The sequence below is a fragment of the Schistocerca nitens genome, chromosome 6 (genome assembly GCF_023898315.1).
Source record: "Schistocerca nitens isolate TAMUIC-IGC-003100 chromosome 6, iqSchNite1.1, whole genome shotgun sequence".
NCBI lineage: Eukaryota > Metazoa > Arthropoda > Insecta > Orthoptera > Acrididae > Schistocerca > Schistocerca nitens.
This window is the reverse complement of record NC_064619.1, coordinates 433,343,060-433,363,941: the sequence shown is the minus strand read 5'-3', so window position 1 is coordinate 433,363,941 and position 20,882 is coordinate 433,343,060. Positions and strand designations below refer to the sequence as shown.

Here is a 20,882-nt window from a genome sequence, read left to right as displayed (position 1 = left end):
AGGGCCTTCTCCTCGATCTGGGCCATCCTGCGCTGCTCCAGAGCCGGTGACAAGTGGTTTTCGGTCCCTTGAATCCGATGGTCGTCCGAATGCTTGGCGAACTGCGTCGAATACAGTCACAGGGTGACGTCCATCGTTGTCATGGTCTTCAGAGTTACTGAATACCCTTCGTTGAAGCTGCTCACTGCCAGGAAAGTCGCAATCTCCACAGTCTTCGCACCAGAATGCAAATGCTTGGAGGCTAAACTTCCAAACACACGCGTTCAAACTTTCAATTGAATTTTGTGTGTTTCCTCCCAAACACCGGTACAATAACTCGTCCTCCGATAGAAAAAAAAAACTGGTGCGTGAAAAAGGCCATGTTTTAGGCAGGTTCATTTTTTTTTATTCAACCGCGAATAACAATCATTTCCGTTCCGTATTCGGAAAAACCGTTTTAGGGGTGGATTCTAAACGCTTTTATGGATCGAAAAATGCACTTAAATCGATTTCTTGAACCAAAAGATAGTAAACCTCCCATTTGTGTGGCTGGACCGTGTACGTTTTGATGTAAATGGCAGCTTCGGTCTCAACTTAATTTCTCAAGTGGCTCGTTATCATTGAATAACTATAATTGTAATGTTAAATTGTTACTGAAAGTGAGAAAAGCGAAACAAAAGAAACAAGCACAGCCACGATTAATAACTAAATGAGCCGCAGCCAGGCTATTCCCTCGGACTGCCATGCGATCAACGATCGACCGCTGCGGTTTGCCCACACAGGTGTGTTCTACGAAGCGATGGCATGCCCGTAAGACGGATAGCTGCCATCGATCACTCGTGTGTGTGGCCCTTTCACCTTAGGCCAGTATTACACTATCAAATTTCTTTGTCCAATATCATTGTCAGAGAAATTTGATGGTGTAATAGGGAACTTTGTCAAATGTCGTCAAATACTTGATCAGATCTAGAGCCTCGCCGTAGATTTGATCAAAGAAGTCGCTTGTCTCCTGTTCACTGCAATGTGACTTGTTACCACGTGGAGCGCTAGCATCGCTGCAGCGTTCTGTCAACTGTAGTGTTTTTATAAACATTGCCAGTAAATACAATTGGTGTGTACCGACAATTACAAAATTAATAGAGATGTATGACGCTGATGAGGCGCTTTACAACGTGAAGCACCCTGAATACAAAAATAGATTAAGAAGATTGGAGACCTAACCTGACCTGACCTGATCCGACCTAACCTAACCTAATCTAACTCTCTCCGGTAGCAAGGAGTCGGAGTGTTACAGTGAGCATGTCTTCTGCAGATATAGCAGTTCTTAAGTGAGTATTGTGCTTCGTGATATGAGGATACATTTCACTGAGCACATACAGAAATGTAAGCTCATCCATTCTTAAGTAATTGAAAATGGTTCAAATGGCTCTGAGCACTATGGGACTTAACATCTGTGATCATCAGTCCCCTAGGACTTAGAACTACTTAAACCTAACTAACCTAATGACATCACACACATCCATGCCCGAAGCAGGATTCGAACCTGCGATCATAGCAGTCCCGCGGTTCCGGACTTTAAGTAATTGATGTATGACTTGACGTCCTCCACTATAAGCTCACGTAACAAGTTTTGTTGAATGCTTTTATCGTATCGTCGTAAAACCCACGGCTTCACCCAGGTACGTTTCCTTTTTTCTCCCCGCTTTCCTCGCGGGATTAGCGGAACGGTCAAGGGGCTGCAGTCATGGACTATGCGGCTGGTCCCGGCGGAGGTTCGAGTCCTCCCTCGGGCATGGGTGTGTGTGTTTGTCCTTAGGATAATTTAGGTTAAGTAGTGTGTAAGCTTAGGGACTGATGACCTTAGCAGTTAAGTCCCATTAAGATTTCACGCACATTCGAACATTCCCCCCACGCTTCTCTTCCGCATGTGCACACAGTGCAATTGTGGCACATGCAACCGCTGCGGTTAAAAACAAGTTGTTGTCAGCCATCTTGAACTTTGACGAAATATATGATGACAGTGTACTGCCCCTTTTTAGCGCCATGTCAAAGATCTTTGTCAAATATTTGATCACATCTTTGATCAAATCTTTGACTAAGAAATTTGATGGAGTAATACCGGCCTTATATCAAGGGCGTCCCGAGCGAGGGGCAGGGGTAGGGCGACCAGACGTCCGGATTGATCCGGACATGTCCTTTTTAGCACTTTGTCCGGGGTCCGGGAGGATTTTTACAGTGTCCGGGTTTTTCGCAAAGTTGAGCGTAATACAGTTAAATTCACAATTCGTCCCGTTCTGCTGCTCTTTTCTTAAATACTTTAACTATTGCACAGCCTTCGTGATAAACACGCAGGAAGGCGGTGTTAGTAGGTGGCACCAGGATCGTCGATGTTATCATTGCTCTACTTATAAGTGAATGCAAATATCGATTATTTAAAATTTTCGTTTCGTGTCTTCGCTTTGTGTTGGCTTGGCATCCTGTAGTGCACGTGTGATTTGTGAGTGTAATTTTTAACCGAGTGAGTTACGTAAAATATTTGGCTATACCTAAACGAAAGTGTACATTTTCTGATGTCCTTTCCTGCAAATATCCGGCTTAAAGAGAGAAATGAATTTGAAGCGGAATGTAAGATATGTGGAGCTGGAACGTACGTCTCAGTGGCCAATAAAGGTAAGAAATTACTCGACAGATTAACTATCATGGTTTTATTTCATTGTTTCATAGTCATTCAGTTTATTTGTATTCGGAAGGTTAAAGTGCTATTTACATGTCGTCAGCTGCTGCTTGAATTGTAGATGTTGGTAGCGGTGCGTCGGATGAAGGGAGGTGAATGGTCTTACGTTTTTCGCTTTGTAAACAATTCCGTGTTGTTGACATAACAAAACAATTGACGCCACACTGTCACCACAATCAGTGTTTTTAATTTTTTTACATTGCTCAGTTAACCACCACCTGACCGTCAGTAACAATCAACTACTAGTTTTACCGGTAATTCCCAGCAGTCACGTGACTTGTCCAAAACTCACGGGTGGTATCCACATCTGCAGTTGACCCGTTTGATGTGTCCTCTTTTTTCTTATTTTGTCCTCCTTTTTGAAGCTGTTTGTCCTCCTTTCTAAACAATTGCATCTGGTCACCTTAAGCAGGGGACACCAGAAATAAAAAGTTCACAAAGCGAATTCGCAGTGTTTTGTTGTGTTCGCCCACAGCCCTCAGCGCAGCAAATCCATTTACCAGGGAATGTCCGATAATTTAAACTAGCAACCCTACTAGTAACAACAGTACTCAGAGCCATTCGTCGGGAAATGTCAAAATTGTTTCGTCATTCACCCCGAAATTAACACGAGCTGCCCTTTCTCTGATTTTATCCAACGAGTTACAGGGGGCACTACAGTTCAACCACGGTGCAACTTCTTGTTTTTGAGAATAACATTACCAGGGGTGAATGGGTGAATACCACAGTTACCGTGTCCACCGTTTATTCCGCTCCCATCTGACGCACACGTGCGAAGTGTGGCCCAGTTACACCGGATATCGCCGGCTCAGGAACGCCCCTGTGTGTTATCACTACTAAGCGAGTGTTCGCTGCTCGTTAGTCACCGTTTTGCAGCACTCACGCGTGAGTACACAGCGTGGTGTACGGTGCAGGATGTTAACGGCACGTGCCGTAAGTTACAGCAGTGGCGTACATACAAAACATCTTACGTAACCGCCGTTTCTCCACGAGAATTAAACCAGAAGACGTCAGAATTATCTGAATGAATTAAATGCATATAAATGAATTGGAATGCAAGGATCGATGGGGATGAAATCAGTAAAGATGCAGTGACATGAATATCTTCTTAAAGGTTTCAGGAATTACTGCAACCAATCGCCGATTGGTTTAAGTAATTCTAAGTCTAGGGGACTGATGACCTCAGATGATAAGTCCCATAGTGCTTAGAGCTGATGACCTCAGATATTAAGTCCCATAGTGCTTAGAGCCATTTGAACCATTTGAAGACTAAATGTGTTCCGAGAAAGGAAAATTGCAGGGCATTATTTTTTGAGATATCCTCGTAATTACGCCTCTCATACAATGTAGCGTCCTAGCAGCAACCTTTTTTAACATCTATACTAACAACCTCTTAACACAAAAATCTTCGTCCGGTGCTGATATCTCAAGCCAAAGACTTCGAAACAGTAGAGACACATCTAATAAATGGACTTACACTCTCGCGGCATACTACTAAAGTAACTATCTAAAATCGAATCCGGCTAAAACTCAAGTACCCGCTTTTCATCTACGAAAGAAAGACTCCAAAAGAAAACTAAAAGTCTTATGGGATGGCATGGAGCTAGAGCGCTGTCACAATCCAAAATATCTGGAGACCACGCTGGACCGTGGACGTTTAGGAAGCACTGCCAAAATACAAAACAAAAAGTAGTATCCGCTCGAAATATCATCATCTGAAAGCTCACAAGTAGTGAGTACTCAGAACATAGGCACTTGCATCCTGTTACTCTGCCGCTGAATACGCCTACCTCGTTTGGCATAATTCTGTTCAGGTCAGGCATGAGGATGTTGCCTCGAGAACTGGTAAATGTGATAAACCTTGATCACTCCATCCCCGTGCGAAATTTGCGCGCTATCGAGAAGGTTCAAAAATCGGCTGCACCGTACGCTCTAAGCCAAAATCACGAACATCAGCGGGTGGCCATATGCCCTGCAGCTCTGCTTGCACTGGTGACGAGAAATGGTGTCTTTCTGCTAACATAAGGAAAAGAAAGTAATGACTGAGTCCAAACAAGGCAGCAACTCCCTGTACATAGACTAGCGCGCATCCACAAAAGATAATGTTATGTGTCTGGTGGAACAACTACGGTGTGGTATACTACGAACTGCTTTCCCGTGGTTAAACCATCACTGCTGACATTGAAACTTCCTGGCAGATTAAAACTGTGTGCCCGACCGAGACTCGAACTCGGGACCTTTGCCTTTCGCGGGCAAGTGTTCTACCATCTGAGCTACCGAAGCACGACTCACGCCCGGTCCTCACAGCTTCACTTCTGCCAGTATCTCGTCTCCTACCTTCCAAACTCTACAGAAGGTCTCCTGCGAACCTTGCAGAACTAACACTCCTGAAAGAAAGGATACTGCGGAGACATGGCTTAGCCACAGCCTGGGGGATGTTTCCAGAATGAGATTTTCACTCTGCAGCGGAGTGTGCGCTGATATGAAACTTCCTGGCAGATTAAAACTGTGTGAGTTCGAGTCTCGGTCGGGCACACAGTTTTAATCTGCCAGGAAGTTTCATATCAGCACACACTCCGCTGCAGAGTGAAAATCTCATTCTGGACTGCTGACATTTATTGTCAACAACTGAGACGTCTTCGGCCGAAGTCAAGAACAACTATCAGGAAGATTGCGTGAAGTGATGGTATTCCACGGTAACTCCCGTCCGCATTCTGCTAGACTGAAACTTTATGGGAATTGGATTGGGAAGTCTCCGCACCCACCATATTCACCTGATCTTGCAACCTCACCTTTTCGGCTCTCTGTCGAACAACCTTCAACGAACTTCCCTTTCGTATGAAAATGCGCTCCGAACATGGCTCGAAGAGTTCTTCGCCTCAAAGCCACGGAATGGAAAAATTACCACAACGTTGGCAGAGATGATTAGAGTATCTGTTATGTGTATCTATTGTTATAGAAAAACGCTACGAACTTATGCACCAACCCAATAAGCACGCCGACCCAGAGATCAGTTTCTCTCAGAAGAAAAGACGCTAATACTATGTAACACCGCCTCTAGCGTCGATAAAGGCCTCAGTTTTAGGTCAGTTTTAGGAAGAAAGAGACTTTACAAGTTTCTTCGGCTATGACATATCCAACTGAAGCCACTCATTGACGATTAGGTTCTGTAGAACTACCAAAGCGTGAGGATGTTGGTTTCTACGTTTCGCCTGCTGTTTCAGACGTTTTCTATGGCTTTAAGATCCAGTGATTTAGCGGGTCAGTTGAATTGCGGTAGGGTGCCTGAGTGTTCGTGAAGCCAGCAATGTGTACGTGAACGCCTGTGATCATGGTGTTGTCATCTTGGAAGACGTGAGTGTCCACAGCACACTCATCATGAAAGATGTCAAAGGAAAGGCAACTCTTGGTCACCGAGAATGTTGAAATAAACATCCTGGTCCATATTTGCGCTACCCTGAGTGAGTGGGCCCAAGTCATGGTACGAAAAACATCCCCAAAACATCGGAGAACCACCTCCTGCCCCAACAACACCCTCCAGACATTGCCGATTAAAGGCTTCATTGGACAGCCGGTGATTTAGACACATTGCATCATTTGAAAAGAGGCAAAACGTTGACACGTCCAACCATATTACATGCCTCGATTCAAATACCATCTCGTTTCTATATTGTTTGGCCCACTAAAGACGCGCGACCTTATGTGCCACGGTATGTAATGTTCTTGAGAAAGGTACTTGATTCCAAATGTCCATTACATGAAATTCCGTTCACGTTGTTTATTCGGACCTGCATTGACAAACAGCATCACAGATTCTAAATATATTTTTCTATGATTAATACAGAATTAATGCCGGCCGTTGTGGCCGAGCGGTTCTAGGCGCTTCAGTCCGGAACCGCGCAGCTGCTACGGTCGCAGGTTCGAATCCTGCCTCGGGCATGGATGTGTGTGATGTCCTTAGGTTAGTTAGGTTTAAGTAGCTCTAAGGTCTAGGGGACTGATGACCTCAGATGTTAAGTCCCCTAGTGCTTAGAGCCATTTGAACCATTTGAACAGAATTAACGCACAAACAATAAATTCTGGTGACTGAAACTTTACGTGTCGACTAGATTATTTATTTTCATTCGAAGTTCGATCATACCCTTCCAGATAACGGCGCGGCGAATCAGCGACGAGGGCCGTTGTGCCGGTCATTCTGGATGTGGTTTTTAGGCGGTTCTTCACATCCCACTAGGTGAATATCGGGCTAGTATTCAAGTCCCGCCCCAGTTACACGATTCACAAAAATTTAGGAAACGTTCGCACACTTCCACGCGAATAACACTATACGCAGAATGTTTGGCACACACGTATTGCTCCATAGGGGGGGGGGGGGGGGGAGGTGGGGTAATCGGGCGGCGACGAAGGGTATCCGGCCAACCCTTACATTAAGCGGGCCAAATCCAATAGGAACCAAGTAAATGCGGGGCAAAGGCAAAGAAAAAGAAGACGTTCCGAAGTTCGATTACTGTTTTTGATGGGTACATCTACACCTAATGGTGTGAAACGGAGGGTACTTCTGGTACCACTACGTGATCCTCTCCTATCTTGTTCCACTCGCGAATGGCGCGGGGGAAGAATGATTGGCGTTAAGCCTCTGTACTGGTTCTAATTTGTCGAATTTTCTCCTCGTGGTCATTAAGCACGATGTATGTGTGAGGAAGTAATACGACTCTTCCCGGAAAACGTTCTCTCGAAATTACAATAGTAAACCCTCTCTGTGATCCACAACACCTCTCTTGTGACGTCTGCCACTGTAGTTTGTTAAGCTTCTAGGTAACGCATTCCACTTCCTTCGTGGATGAGTTACACTTTCTTAAGGTTCTTCCTACGAATCCCAGTCTGGCGTCTGCTTTTCCTACTATTTGTTTTATGTGGTCATTCAACTGAATGTCGCTTACATATTTTATGATAGATACTATTTCAGAAGTTTCTCGTCAGTAGTGTAGTTGTACGTAGTGGCTTAATACGCGGTATGTATTTATGTTCAGGGTCAACTGCCAGAGCCTGCAACGTTCATCAGTCCTCTGCAGGCGATTCTGCAAATCGATACTGTCTTCTGGCGTTGCTACTTAGTTACAGATTATCGCATAATCTGCGAACAGTCTTAAAGAGCATCCGACGCTTTCTACTAGAACTAGATCATTCATATACATTGTAAACAGTAACGACCTATCACACTTCTTTGGGGTACTCCGGAAATTACCTTTGTCTGTCGATTTTGTTCTGTTAAGAGCGATGTGTTACCCATCTAACTGCACTGATTAACTGCAACCAACTGCTATAACTTGAAAACAGCGGTGCAGGGTCACATGATAGCCTGCTACCAGTTCTACACAATATATCAAAACGCCCAGTGAGTCCATTTAAGGAGATGACTAAAATTTTGTCCAGTTAGCTTATTTACAAACTGGAACACTGCCGTAATTATTCAGCCTCACAAAAAATAAGAGACAAACAAGACACCAATCTCTCGTCCGCATCGTAGCAGATACTCTCTAAAATTTGCGCCAACCTCATAGAAGAATGTTAGGTTTCATTCAGGTAAAGGAACAAACTGGAATTAGAAGTGGATACAGCATAATCGACAACTTCAGAGCTATAGATGGAAGCGATGAAAATTCGCTCGTAGTAGTGATATTTCTTTAATCAAACAGTACATTGGCAGTAGATAATTAGACTGTTTCACCTTCGCCTGAAAACCAGCGTGAACTCGTTACCTTACCAGAGCACTAACTTGACGTAAATTACGTGCTGGAGACAACGAACGTACGAGGTGTTTACTCGAATGTGAACAACTATATACGAAGAAATCAAACGTAACTTGGCTGAATAAATATACAAAAGAGAAATATATCGTCTTATAGTATTAGCACTCCTCATGGATAGAGGAGCGGTACTACGTGCGAATTGATTCACAGAATATGGAAGATTTGCATAAGAAATAAAACGCAACAAACAGATTATGTTATGCAACGCGACAAGGTGAACGTCTTTTTTCAGCGAATCAACAGACAATCCAAGCACGTTACTTTTGTGCTAAATATCTGAAAGCAGGTTTATGCTCATGCCATCCCAATGTTTCCTTACAGTTTGCTATCTAACCGTATATCTAGGAATATGCCTAGAGGAAGACAGGAAAGCATAAATGCCTTGCATAGAAGACAGCCGATACGGCTCCCTGATCTCGATTTCGTTAACCGATTTTCCAATACCGCTTCTGGTTGGTCATTATAAACACTCCAACAACGATTCTGAAAATGCTGTTCTGTTTGCCGAACTTCCTCCTACACATTCGAGATTCGTTTCTATGTAAACGCTCTACTTTGTTTTGAAAATGTTGGCTGATATGGATTACGCGATTGTATGTGGAGTGAAGGAAAGGAGTCTTCGACTGAGCAGAAAGTTATCCATTTTCCTCATGTGATTGAAGAGAAGCACATCTCATCTTCATGAAAATACACGCACAAATGATACACGTAGTTGTTGCATTAGAAAAATCAAACTGATTGGCAACAATCCTTTATTTTGCACAGCTGGTTGATGTGTACAGCGTTGTTCCCACTCTTCCTTTTAGTGCCAGTGACTTTTCCACGCAATCAATGGCTAGTGACAAAACATTTCACTAATTCTGTTCGCAGGAATATGAATGCGTATTTTACTCACCCGGAACATTCTAGCCATTCCACGTCTCCTAAACGTTTGAGTGCAATAATCCATTAATTACCACTTCACACATTTTTCCACAATGCGCGTAATTTAAGTTGGTCAATGAAACAGTATGGAAAGGTATTATTTGGTGTCGATAAGAACTTATAAACATCTCGTGTTTTACAGTCTCCTCCTCCCCTTCTCCTCACGAATTCACTGACATCCATAAGAATATTTATTAAAAATTACGAATGTACTGACAACCTCACTTCATCGTACATCCGAAATCGGACAGCTGATTTACAGACACAATTCGTGTAAAACAACTGACGCTCGGAAGGTAGCGATATATAACATGCTGCTGGACGCATCTACGTGCGCGAGAAGTTGCAGCAACTTGTAGGCATGTCAGCTGGTGCCGACGCCGTAGCTTTAACTACAAAACTTACGACACTAACAATGAGACGGCTCACGTTTGGCGTGAGAACTTCGCTACTCGTGTTGCGCATGCCTACAGTGGATTTCCCTCTTGCTTTGCCTCTCGTCCGTCTGACAAGCCACTTCTCATGGGGTAACTATAGTAGGTACCCCAACAGAGGAAAGAAGTCCTCTCATGACTAATGGAATCAGAGAGACCGCCAATTTCACCTTGTTGACCGAGGGGACGTGCCCTGACATGTTCTCTGGTTGCTTAAACCGTTCTAAGTGATAGAGTGGTGCATTGTCTTCCTGAAGATATTGGTCATCTATTGGATGTACGCGAACAAATGATTGATAAGTGTGTCGTTCGCCGGTGAGAGACAATGACGCATCTGGGGCTCTATCCCATAGAAACCCAGGCTTGTCGTTTCTCAGGCCTCACTGAGCAAAGTGATGTGAGAGCTTCTGATTCTTAACCAAGAAGAGGTTTGTCACTGAAATTGGCCATGCCATTAAAATACACATTCCGACTATAAACATAGAGTGACAGAAAAATGCACACACTAGTTTCAAGGCTAGCAGTCACTGGACTATTGTCTGAGATCGTGGAACATCTAGAAGGAAATGAAAGCGGAGAACATCACCCATTTTTTTGCTGAACTTCAAGTCCTCTTCACACATGTACAGCCTGCTGCTTGAACAAGCGTCAACAACTCAGGAAATCTGTGAAACTTCTTGTTATCTTCCACTTCACAGTAATATTGGTTGGATTGGTAAGAGGGAGGCATTCGAATAGAGCGACAAACTTCTGTACACAGCTTTTCTGCACATTGAAACAACTCCTGAAACTGTTACATACTTTAAGCAAATCATTGTTTTGACAGCTGACTATAAAGTATTTACTTACACTTATTATCTACTGAAAGCGGCAACACATACGTACTCTTGGTTTCAATTGGCCTACTTCGCATCAGTTGTCACGTCTGCCACTAAGTAACTTCCAGTCCCTCGCAAAGTGACACGCATTTTCCTACGTTAAGAATATGGTCAGTTGCTGTTTGCGCGTATAGTTTATCTACGAAGAAACTTGTAGCCTGAATAACTCTTAGCGATTACTTGTTTGTTCACATTCGCGCATTGACACTACCTCACGAATATTGGGAAAATTTCTCCGGTACGTTACCCGATAACATAGCTCGAAAGTTAAGTCACTTCACAGTGCTTTCTGCAGAATGTCAAATAGCTGTCAGTTTGTGTGTGGTTTTCACTTTCGTAGGTAATTTACGTCTATTGGTTTTCTTTAAGTCTCTTTGGAAAGCAGTCCACTGTTCTGGACAGCAAAAATAAAATCTGTTTATTTGTTTCAGGGATGAGTTCAATCGTTTGGAATATGTGCTCATATATTTCTGAAATATTTCTTATCGACTGGCATTACCTAATTGGCTCTACCAATAACGTAGTTCATTGTGAAAGTGTTCTCTGCCAATTTACGCTGAGCTTAAACTTATTATAGGCCTTTTAGAGGGCTATTCTCCTGTTCACAATAATTGCTCCAGTCTCCTCCTCTGTTGTCAACCTGTATGGCGTGGAACTGCATCTACGTAGGAGAGCTGTAAATATAGCCATATGGTAAGAGTAGGCCCTGGGAGTGAACTCAGGCTCCGTCCAATAGCGTCCCTCCTGACATTTGTCGGCGCCAAAACAATCCCGGCTTCGCCATCTTGCGGTGTCAGCGTGAGGCACTGCAAGAGAGAAGCTGTGTCAATGTAGATACCGTCACTGTTTTATAGCAGAATATTTGTGTATTCTCTGTGCATATGTTAATGCCTACTGTGAGATGCTACGTACGTAACAGGAGCAGCGTCGTTACACAATGAGGTAAGCTTTGTTAAGTCAACTCTACCGTGACGGCTTCGTGTAGACTGGCGTGATGCTTGGCAGATGTTTGTTTCCCACATTATTTGCTTTTTGATAACATTGTTGAAAGAGTGCACAAGAACAAATATTAATTTCTGTGTGACACTGAATGATACGTCAACGAGTTTCGAACTGTTTGAGCAGTATATTCCGTGCCGCCGAATAGACGTTCTTTGTGTGTTTTCTTTCTGTCAGCTGAAACTATATATTGAAAACAAATTAGCAGAGGGGGAGAGGTTAATACTATAATTATTTCTGGCCCTTGTGTTCCTTACAAATGTAGTTGGTACTAGGAACTGATTAAATTGTCATGTTTTCGTAGAAAATTAAGAGGTTGGATTTTTTTATAGGTGAATAATTATCAAATAAAAAAAATTACTCGGCAATTCAGTAGCAACAAATTATTTCCATTTGGTTAGCATGTTGATAATTTTTTAATTACAGCTGCCTCTTTTCTCCCAGAACAGTGTGTGTAGCTTGTTTTTCGTGGCGTCATGGAAAATGGATGATTGAAACTCTAGCGTCTTGTAATATTCAGAAGAAATTTGTTACTTGTGGAGAACTGCCCGTTCAGTATCTTACATTTCATCAGCATCGAAATCTGCTATGCTGTGTCATCATACGTATCAGGAATTAATATTATTTTTTTATTTATTCGCAATCAGTCGAGAGACATAGCTTACTCAGAATTACTTGGTTTGATCGTCTAAGTTTCTGTTGTATAAAGGAAACAGTATATTCTTATGTACTCAGGTTTCATTAAACGATGGAACCAAAAAAAGGTATCCTGTGTGACATATCTCAGGCAGACGTACTTCGTGAGGAATCAGAGCAGTTAGTCAGAACCATGGTCAGGCAGTAGCATTGGTTCACAAAAATTTAGTTCATGTGGCTTTTACTGCTTTCAGTGGAGGCTCATCGATGATTTTTGCTTTTGGCCTGTGTTGATGTATGGAATGGTGGAAGATAATTACAGGAGCTGATCACTGTTAGCAAATAATTCGCTAAAATATTTTTGTTGAGATGAAGCACTTAATACACTAAGTAATGTTTTACTGATTGTTGATGTGCTGTGCCTTTTCTTCAGAAGTTGTAATGAACATGCTGTACTTGTATTAACAACACTCATCCCACCACCTGCATAATTAATAATAGTATGATATAGTGAGGTTCACATTCTAGTACAGAAATGGAGACATCATAATTTTACTATTTTGTTTCTTTAAGTGGTGTACATTGCCAAAATAATGACATGCCAGGTTTGTGATAGACACAGTAGTATGTTAGAAGTCTGATAAATGTTGTATGTGGCTCATTCACTTCCAGTCAATGGTTACTGCATCTGCTCCACAGCAATGAATTTTTAAATGGACAAACCTTGATCTTAATAATCATTGTGTTTTTCCTGATTGAAAGCCTGAAATTAGTAAAGGATAATTTTGGCAGTATTTGCTCGGATCATAAAAGGAAAATGACATTGTGCTTTTCAATTAACTGTTCTGATACTATCTCTAAACTGTGGAGAAAATATGGAATGATGGGACAGAAATTTGACTCTTGTCCTATTGAATGGAAGTTCAGTCAGTGCATTAACCATTCTTCCACTGTGCTTTGTGTATAGCATGGAAATATTGGATTTTAATTTTGTGTGTGTGTGTGTGTGTAGTGGTGGAGATATTTGACTTACATGGAAACACAACAGCAACAGTGTGTGATATGAAAGTTGTTATACCTACATTTAATGTATACTTCTTTACGAGAAGATAAATGTATAGCTTCACATGAAGCCATACATGTCAATAGTCATACTTTTAAAGGAGAACATTTCATATGTATGTTGTTGAGTTTAGTATGATAGAAGATAAAAGTTCTGTGAAATTAAAAAGAGTAGGCCCAATCTGTAAGATTGTATTCTCCATGGCAGTAATGGTGCTCATAAGCTTCTTGCATTAAAAGTAAGCAAACTGTTAGGTGGTCATAGAATTGCATGTTCAAAAAATTGTGTACTTAGCTTGATATTCTTGTTGCAGATCAATTGAAACACTTTGGTAAGACCAAAAAATAACAACATTCTGTACAGGAGCAACCATGACACATTCTTTTCTTTGATATTTCTTGTGAGTAGTGAAGTGTTTCTCCCTGCAATTACAAAATGCATAATATAGGTGTGTGTGTGTGTGTGTGTGTGTGTGTGTGTGTGTGTGTGTTGGGGGTAGGGGAAGGTAGAGGGAAAGACATAGTTTATTTTAGTCAGTATGAATATAATTTTTAAGGTGTCATAAGTTTTGCTGAAATCAGCCTTTTGAGGAAGTAAACTAACCTGTTGTTATGTGAATATTTCTTACATTCTTTCTTGTTGTCAGTGCTGTACCTAGTAAACATTTGAAGCATGGCAGGCAATAATATTTTGATCTTGATCACATGGTATCGTTATGCCTCTATCTTGCCAGCTGCTGCCCTGTAATAGTGTTGAAATACTTACAGTGGTGCTGAGAGACAGTTTGCTTACTTTTAATGCAAGAAGCTTATGAGCACCATTACTGCCATGGAGAATACAATCTTACAGATTGGGCCTACTCTTTTTAATTTCACAGAACTTTTATCTTCTATCATACTAAACTCAACAACATACATATGAAATGTTCTCCTTTAAAAGTATGACTATTGACATGTATGGCTTCATGTGAAGCTATACATTTATCTTCTCGTAACCCAAAGCTGTGATAGTTACATTTGCATGTATTACTGGCTCTGAGATCCCAAAAATTTTTTTATAATCTTTCTGACATACCGGCATACCCTTGTGTGTCTTACTGATCAACATTCTCATCAGCACAAACCACCCCATCTTATTATTGTACAAAATCAGTTGTAATAATCCAAAACTTTATTTTATTTTTGTGCAAAATAAGAATTTCATCTGAATGTTACTCATATTTTGGATGGCATGTGTTCATGTGTGACCTATGAATTTTCTTTCACTTGTTTCAGCCCTTTCCTTTTTAAAATTGTCTATCACTCTGGGGAACAATATAATTGTGAAATTATTGTGGTAAAATTCAGTGGTGTACAAACAGATTCCGTTATTTAATATGATAGAACATGCTCATAATGTTATTGTTTCACTAACTATTCAAAAATATTTTTCAACCTAGGGTTTGCCTTACTTTTGGTGATATTTTTATAAATAATTAGGAATAAACTTGCTTGTCCTCACACTGGTACTAAATAGTGTTATTCGTCAGTTTATTTTGATTCTGCTTATTACAGCATCTGTTCTGTTTCTGCTAATATTTTTGTTCTTATATTTTATTTGATTGGATCACATTGGTAAAGTTATCTTCGAATTATGGATCATGCCATTACACTAAGACAGTAATTCCATTGTCCATGTTAATTTTATGTACATCTGTCATTATGCCACTGCCCCTATTATAATTCTGTCACCCACCTAACTTTGTCGGTTCATGAATGCATCTGTACTAGAGACTTTCTACCTTTTAGTTCCCCCAGTCTGTCATGTTTTCCTAAGTATTCAATAATGTGCCCTGCTCATTATTTTAATTAAAATCTTTACACGGAACACTTTTGTAATTCCATCAGCCTGACCTATTGAACACTACATGCATGGAGAAAGATAAAAAATGCCATAAGAGTATTTTTTGTTTTTAATGTCACATTTTAGCAAATTCTTTTATTTTTCAAGACATTTTTTTATCTTTTCTGTGTATTCAGTAGATATCAGTACAAACAGTGCAACTCAATTCAGGTATGTCACTGTTGTCTTCAGAGCACTGATAACCTTGCCGTTGAGTGCCCGTAAGTTCCACACACACACACACACACACACACACACACACACACACACACACACACATTGTTGTCTTCAGTCCAAAGACAGGTTTGATGCAGCTCTCCCCAAGACTATCCTGTACAAGCCTCTTCATATCTAAGTGCTGCAACCTACATCCAGTGGAAACTGCTTGCTGTATTTACACCTAGGACTCCCTCTACGCCCCTCTCTCCCCCCTCTCCTCTCTCTCTCCCTCACACACACACACACACACACACACACACACACACACACACACACACTCACTTCCCTTCATTACTAAACTGATGATTCCTTGGTGCCCTGGGATGTGAACTGCCAACCAATCTTCTCATTTAGTTAAGTTGTGGCACACACTTATTTTTTCACCTGTTTGATTCAGCACCACTCCGTGAGGTGTCCGATCTACACTATATTTTCAACATTCTTTTGTAGCACTTCTTATTATTTGAGCTGCTTATTCACATTTCACTTTCATACAAGGCTATTTACTATTACCCTCCTGGCCCTCACAAACTGCAGTTATCTTTTGACGTTGTCAAGTAATCTCATCCACGGTGCTCTGCCTTTAGAATCTTCTGAAGATCCTGGGCCGTTTAGTCTCACCATCTTGTTTTCAGTAAGCCTGAAGGTCTTCATCCTTCAGGTTTCTTGTCTTGGCTTCTGCAACAACATGTAATTCATTATATATATTCCTGTTCTCTATTCTCCACCATTCTGCACCCTCACAAACTGGTGCGAATACCTTCCACAGAATTTTACTTTCAAAAATCTGAATCTTTTTTCTGGTATACCTATTCTCCCCCATTAGTAACAGTGGCCTGATTATTGTTTGATATGTCCTTACTCTAGGAAAAAAAAATTGGGCTACAATAATTTGTCGAAAGAATGAGGCTCAGGATACTGCTTTGATCCTTTCTTCCATGTCACGTTTCTCGTCATTGGCATTGTTCACTACCTACTGATATCTAAATACACCTACTTCTTCAAAAATGTTCTTATCAATCTGCATGTTTTCACACTGACAAGGCTATACTCTATACAAATACTTTGACATTTTAACACTCAATTTAATAGATGTTAACAGAATTCTCTTTTATTTGCTCCTAGTTCTTTTTCACAGATTTGACAATAGTTATTTACAAATATTATCTTTGGATTTTAATTAAAATAAAAATGTGTGATCTTTGTGTGTGTGTGTGTGTGTGTGTGTGTGTGTGTGTGTGTGTGTGTGTGCGTGCGTGCGTGCGTGCGTGCGTGCGTGCCTGCGTGCCTGCGTGCTTACACCAGTCTTTCCTATTACACTCTTTCATTCCATCCTTCCAGCCTTTCTCCACTCTCCGTATCAGTCTTCAGCATGCGTCTATGTTGTCAGCTCAGGTACTCACTCTTACCTGTCAGACAGACAGACACAGTCAATCAGTATTACCTGTTTGTTCCTCTTCATCCAAATGTTTTCCAGATTCTGCTGGGACTGCTCATTTTTATCTGACATAACTTTTTGGATATCTCATGTCTTTTCGGGACTGGCCAAAGCCTTTCATATCCTTGTTATCAACATCCAGTGAGCTTTCCTTAGGTTGTGCATGGGTTCTCCTGTCATTGATTTGCAGGTTATATGTAGGAACACTAGGGAATAATACTCACAGGACATGACCATGCCACTGAATGCGACCTCTATCTGATTTCACCAGTATTATGAGAAATGTTTGGAAATACTCATTATTTAATACATCGTAAGTATTTCAATATATCACTTACTGTGGCCACTGTTATTCCCCAGTGTTACTGTTATATTCTATCATAAGAAGAGTAACTATTTTATGTTTTTTGACAGTAAGGAATATTTTTAAATATGTCCACCTTCTTTAAACTTTATTCTTTAATTTGGGGTGTTCCAGGAGTAGGAATTGTTTCCTAGTGTACAGTTTTTGCTGTATTCAGTTCAGCTGGCTGACGTAGAAGCAGATGTAGTTATACACCATGAGAGACTGTTGAAACATTAATCATGTTAGCTTAAAGGTATGTTCTGGTACATGTATTGGGATACTGCCCATATCACACTTGAAAAACAGTGGTGATGTTGCTCACCCATGGTTCACCCAAACCGGCACTGGCAGCATGTTAGATTTGCCGGGAGGACAATACTCACGTGTTCTTGCACATCATTGTGACAGAGCATGATATTTTCGAGCACACTGCAGTTGTGAAGAGTGTATCGAGTTAATTGGTTGGTATGTAATTGGAGGTATTCTACAAATGTACCTAAGCAATGTGGAGTGATGTTTTCTCTCAATATTTTTCAGGTCGTTCAGGGTCAGAGAAGACAGCATCTATTGTTAATGAAGTGACACAGGTTGACAACTAGTTTGATTATGATGCAAAGGTGTTGGTGTGAGGATTTTTCAGATATCTTTATTTTATGTTGTGGAAGATGGATTTGGACAGTAGTTTGCACATTCTATTGAAGTTACTTCACTTTTTGGTTTCATTCCATTAATGTTTGTTATTAAATTCCCATTTTCTTGTCTGCAGCACTTTGAACAGTTTCCCCATCTTACATAACGTTTAATTATTTTTGAATGGCTTATGAGAACCCCTTGTTCGTGTCATTCACACTCTGTACATTTCAGACAGTAAATCTACTCACCTACTTCAACTTTTTGCCCCCCCCCCCCCCTTCCCTATCTTCCAGCTGCGGCATCTTCGCCGAATATCGGCCTTTTTTGAATGTCAATAGCAAGACACGTCTGTAGTTCTTGGAAGGATAATACACCTTCGGCTTTGAAGGTGACTGGTATGGCATGCAGACAGGGAGACCAGTTCCTCCCCCCCCCCCCCCCTCTAGCAGACTATTGCGACGCGTAGACGGTCTGAGCGCGTGGCACAATGCAGTGTTAGCCAGCTAGCCAGCACACTTGCTCTAGAGACAAAGCCACGTGCAGCAGCTGCTGCCTCTGGGAACACCTGCGTTTCCTGGCCCATGTGAACGTCTTGGAAGCCAAGGAGGTGACTGGTCGCAGCCCTGGACGATCGAATTTTATAGCATCTGCCATTCGAACGATGTTTCCTCTATCTCAGAGACATTGTTATAAGCTAATTAATACGTGATTGATTTTACACACACACACACACACACACACACCACACACACACACACACACACACACCCTCTCTCTCTCTCTCTCTCTCTCTCTCTCTCTCTCTCTCCCTCCCTCCCTCCCTCCTAATACCCGTTGTACTTCAGTTAATCTTTGATGATACGAGGCATGTTCAGAAAGTAAGTGTGCTAGACTTTTTGGATCTTCTAGAAGTATATTTGAAAAAAATTAAGGGTATTGTTGATACTCTTGTTGACTTTTTTTTCACATAATCGGCATCCCTTTCAGTGCAGGTCACGAGCCGTGGCACAAGCTTATAAATGCCCTCGTCGAAGAACTCTCCCGCCAGCTCCTTCCCCCATCTCAGAACCTCGTTCTGTGCTTTCTCTCGTCAATTGAAAATTTAATTCAACTCATGTGATTTCAATGAGGTGAAAAAGATGATCTGAGGGCGCCAAGTCAAGGGAATCGGGGGGGGGGGGGGGGGCCTTCCCCCATCTCAGAACCTCGTTCTGTGCTTTCTCTCGTCAATTGAAAATTTAATCCAACTCATGTGATTTCAATGAGGTGAAAAAGATGATCTGAGGGCGCCAAGTCAAGGGAATCGGGGGGGGGGGGGGGGAGATTCAAAACACCCCAACCTAACGACTTCAGGAGCGCCTTGGCGGCTAAGGCTGTCTTGAGGAAAGGCGTTGTCGTGCAACAACCACACGCCTCTTGCCACCATTCCCGCCTTTTGTTTTAAATTTTCATTTTGAGTCTCTTTTTAGGGTCTCAGAAAATCTGCATTGATGGTCGTCCCCTGATGCCGAAATTCTGCCAAAACGCTGAGACCATGATTTTGTTGCTCGAAATCGTGGTTGTCAGTTTTTTGATAGATGAGAAATTGACGTGACGCCACCGTGACGACTGTCTTTTTGTCTCAGGCGTGTAATAAGCCACCCACGTTTCATCTTCTGTCCCAATAGAGCTCAGAAAATCCTCACCTTCCAGTTCAAGTCGCTCAAGAAACTGATGGGCGCTACTGACCAGATTTTTCTTGTGTTGCTCTATCAGCTGTTTTGGGATCCACCTTGCGCACAGTTTCCGGTATCCCAGTGTTTCTGTGAGTGTCTCGTCAAAGGTAGTTATGGAGAGTTGTGGGAACCGGAACATCGTAGAAATTTCACCCACTTCCAGTCGGCGGTCATCACGAAGAGTTTCCTCGATTTCTTGCTCCAAGTCATCAGTCAGACTGGGAGGTTTGCCACTGCACTGTTCTTCGCGAACATCTGTTCTGCCTCCAGTAAACTCCCTCAACCACTTACACTCGTTCCTTTCATAATTCATTCTCCGTGAACCGTTTTGATCCGCGAAAAAATTCGGTTGGTTTATTCCTTCCGTGAATAGGAAGCGGAGCATAGCACGTGGTCGGTTGGTTTATTCCTTCCGTGAGTAGGAACCGGAGCATAACACGTGGATCGCACGTGGCGGGATTTCGTACCGACATTTTTACGCAACTGGGCACTACAACTTGAGTTTACGTGCTACGGTGTCCTGCGATCCTCGTTGCGGTCAGGGAATCCCTTTCAACCACTTAGTGTTCCCAGTCCTCGTAAAACAAAATACCGCAACCCGTTATGGTCATATTGCACTACACTTTCTGAACGTGCCTCGTAGATGAAGTAGGAAAATACTGACAGCTGGAGCGTTGATTTCATTTGACTGTGTTTCGACAGAAGTGGCGTTCCAATGGTTCTAGTTAGTGTCAGCAGAAATTCAGATGGAAAATCTGTTAATGAAAGCGACTTTCTTGAGCAACGCCGATCTCTTGCGATTCCCGCCACGTTTCGCAGCTCTCATCATGAGCCACGTCAAGAGCGAAGTGACCTTGAAGCTTAGCGTCAGCACTCCGCTCGGCGCTCGTAAGAGAGAGGGAAAAGTGTCACGTTTTCCGTATGACATTGTTGTTAGCCGAAAAATTTTCCTGTCATTATTGCGTAACATTTCAGCTTCAAGTCACTTCACGCGTATATTATCAACGCCAACGAATAGGAAACATGCAGCTGTAGATGTGATTGTTAGATCAGTGACAATTTTTACAAAAGAAAGATTTATTTACACGTAACTAGTTCAGGGCCGAGAATGATAAAATTGATCAGTATAGACAATTGCAGTACGAGCAAGCTTCACGAACTTTGCTTGCCCTCGTTTTTCCTCTTGCATACTT

The 20,882-nt window shown here is 41.9% G+C and overlaps 1 protein-coding gene across 1 annotated transcript in view; it reads left to right on the top strand.

Moving 5' to 3' along the window:
• The first annotated feature begins 11,529 nt into the window (after positions 1–11,529).
• Positions 11,530–20,882, top strand: part of LOC126262337 (myb-related protein B) — a 210,922-nt gene continuing 201,569 nt past the window's right edge. The window contains exon 1 of the mRNA XM_049958900.1: positions 11,530–11,701. Coding sequence (XP_049814857.1) covers positions 11,697–11,701 — 5 coding nt within the window. The 5' untranslated portion in view covers positions 11,530–11,696. The remainder of the gene's footprint in view (positions 11,702–20,882) is intronic.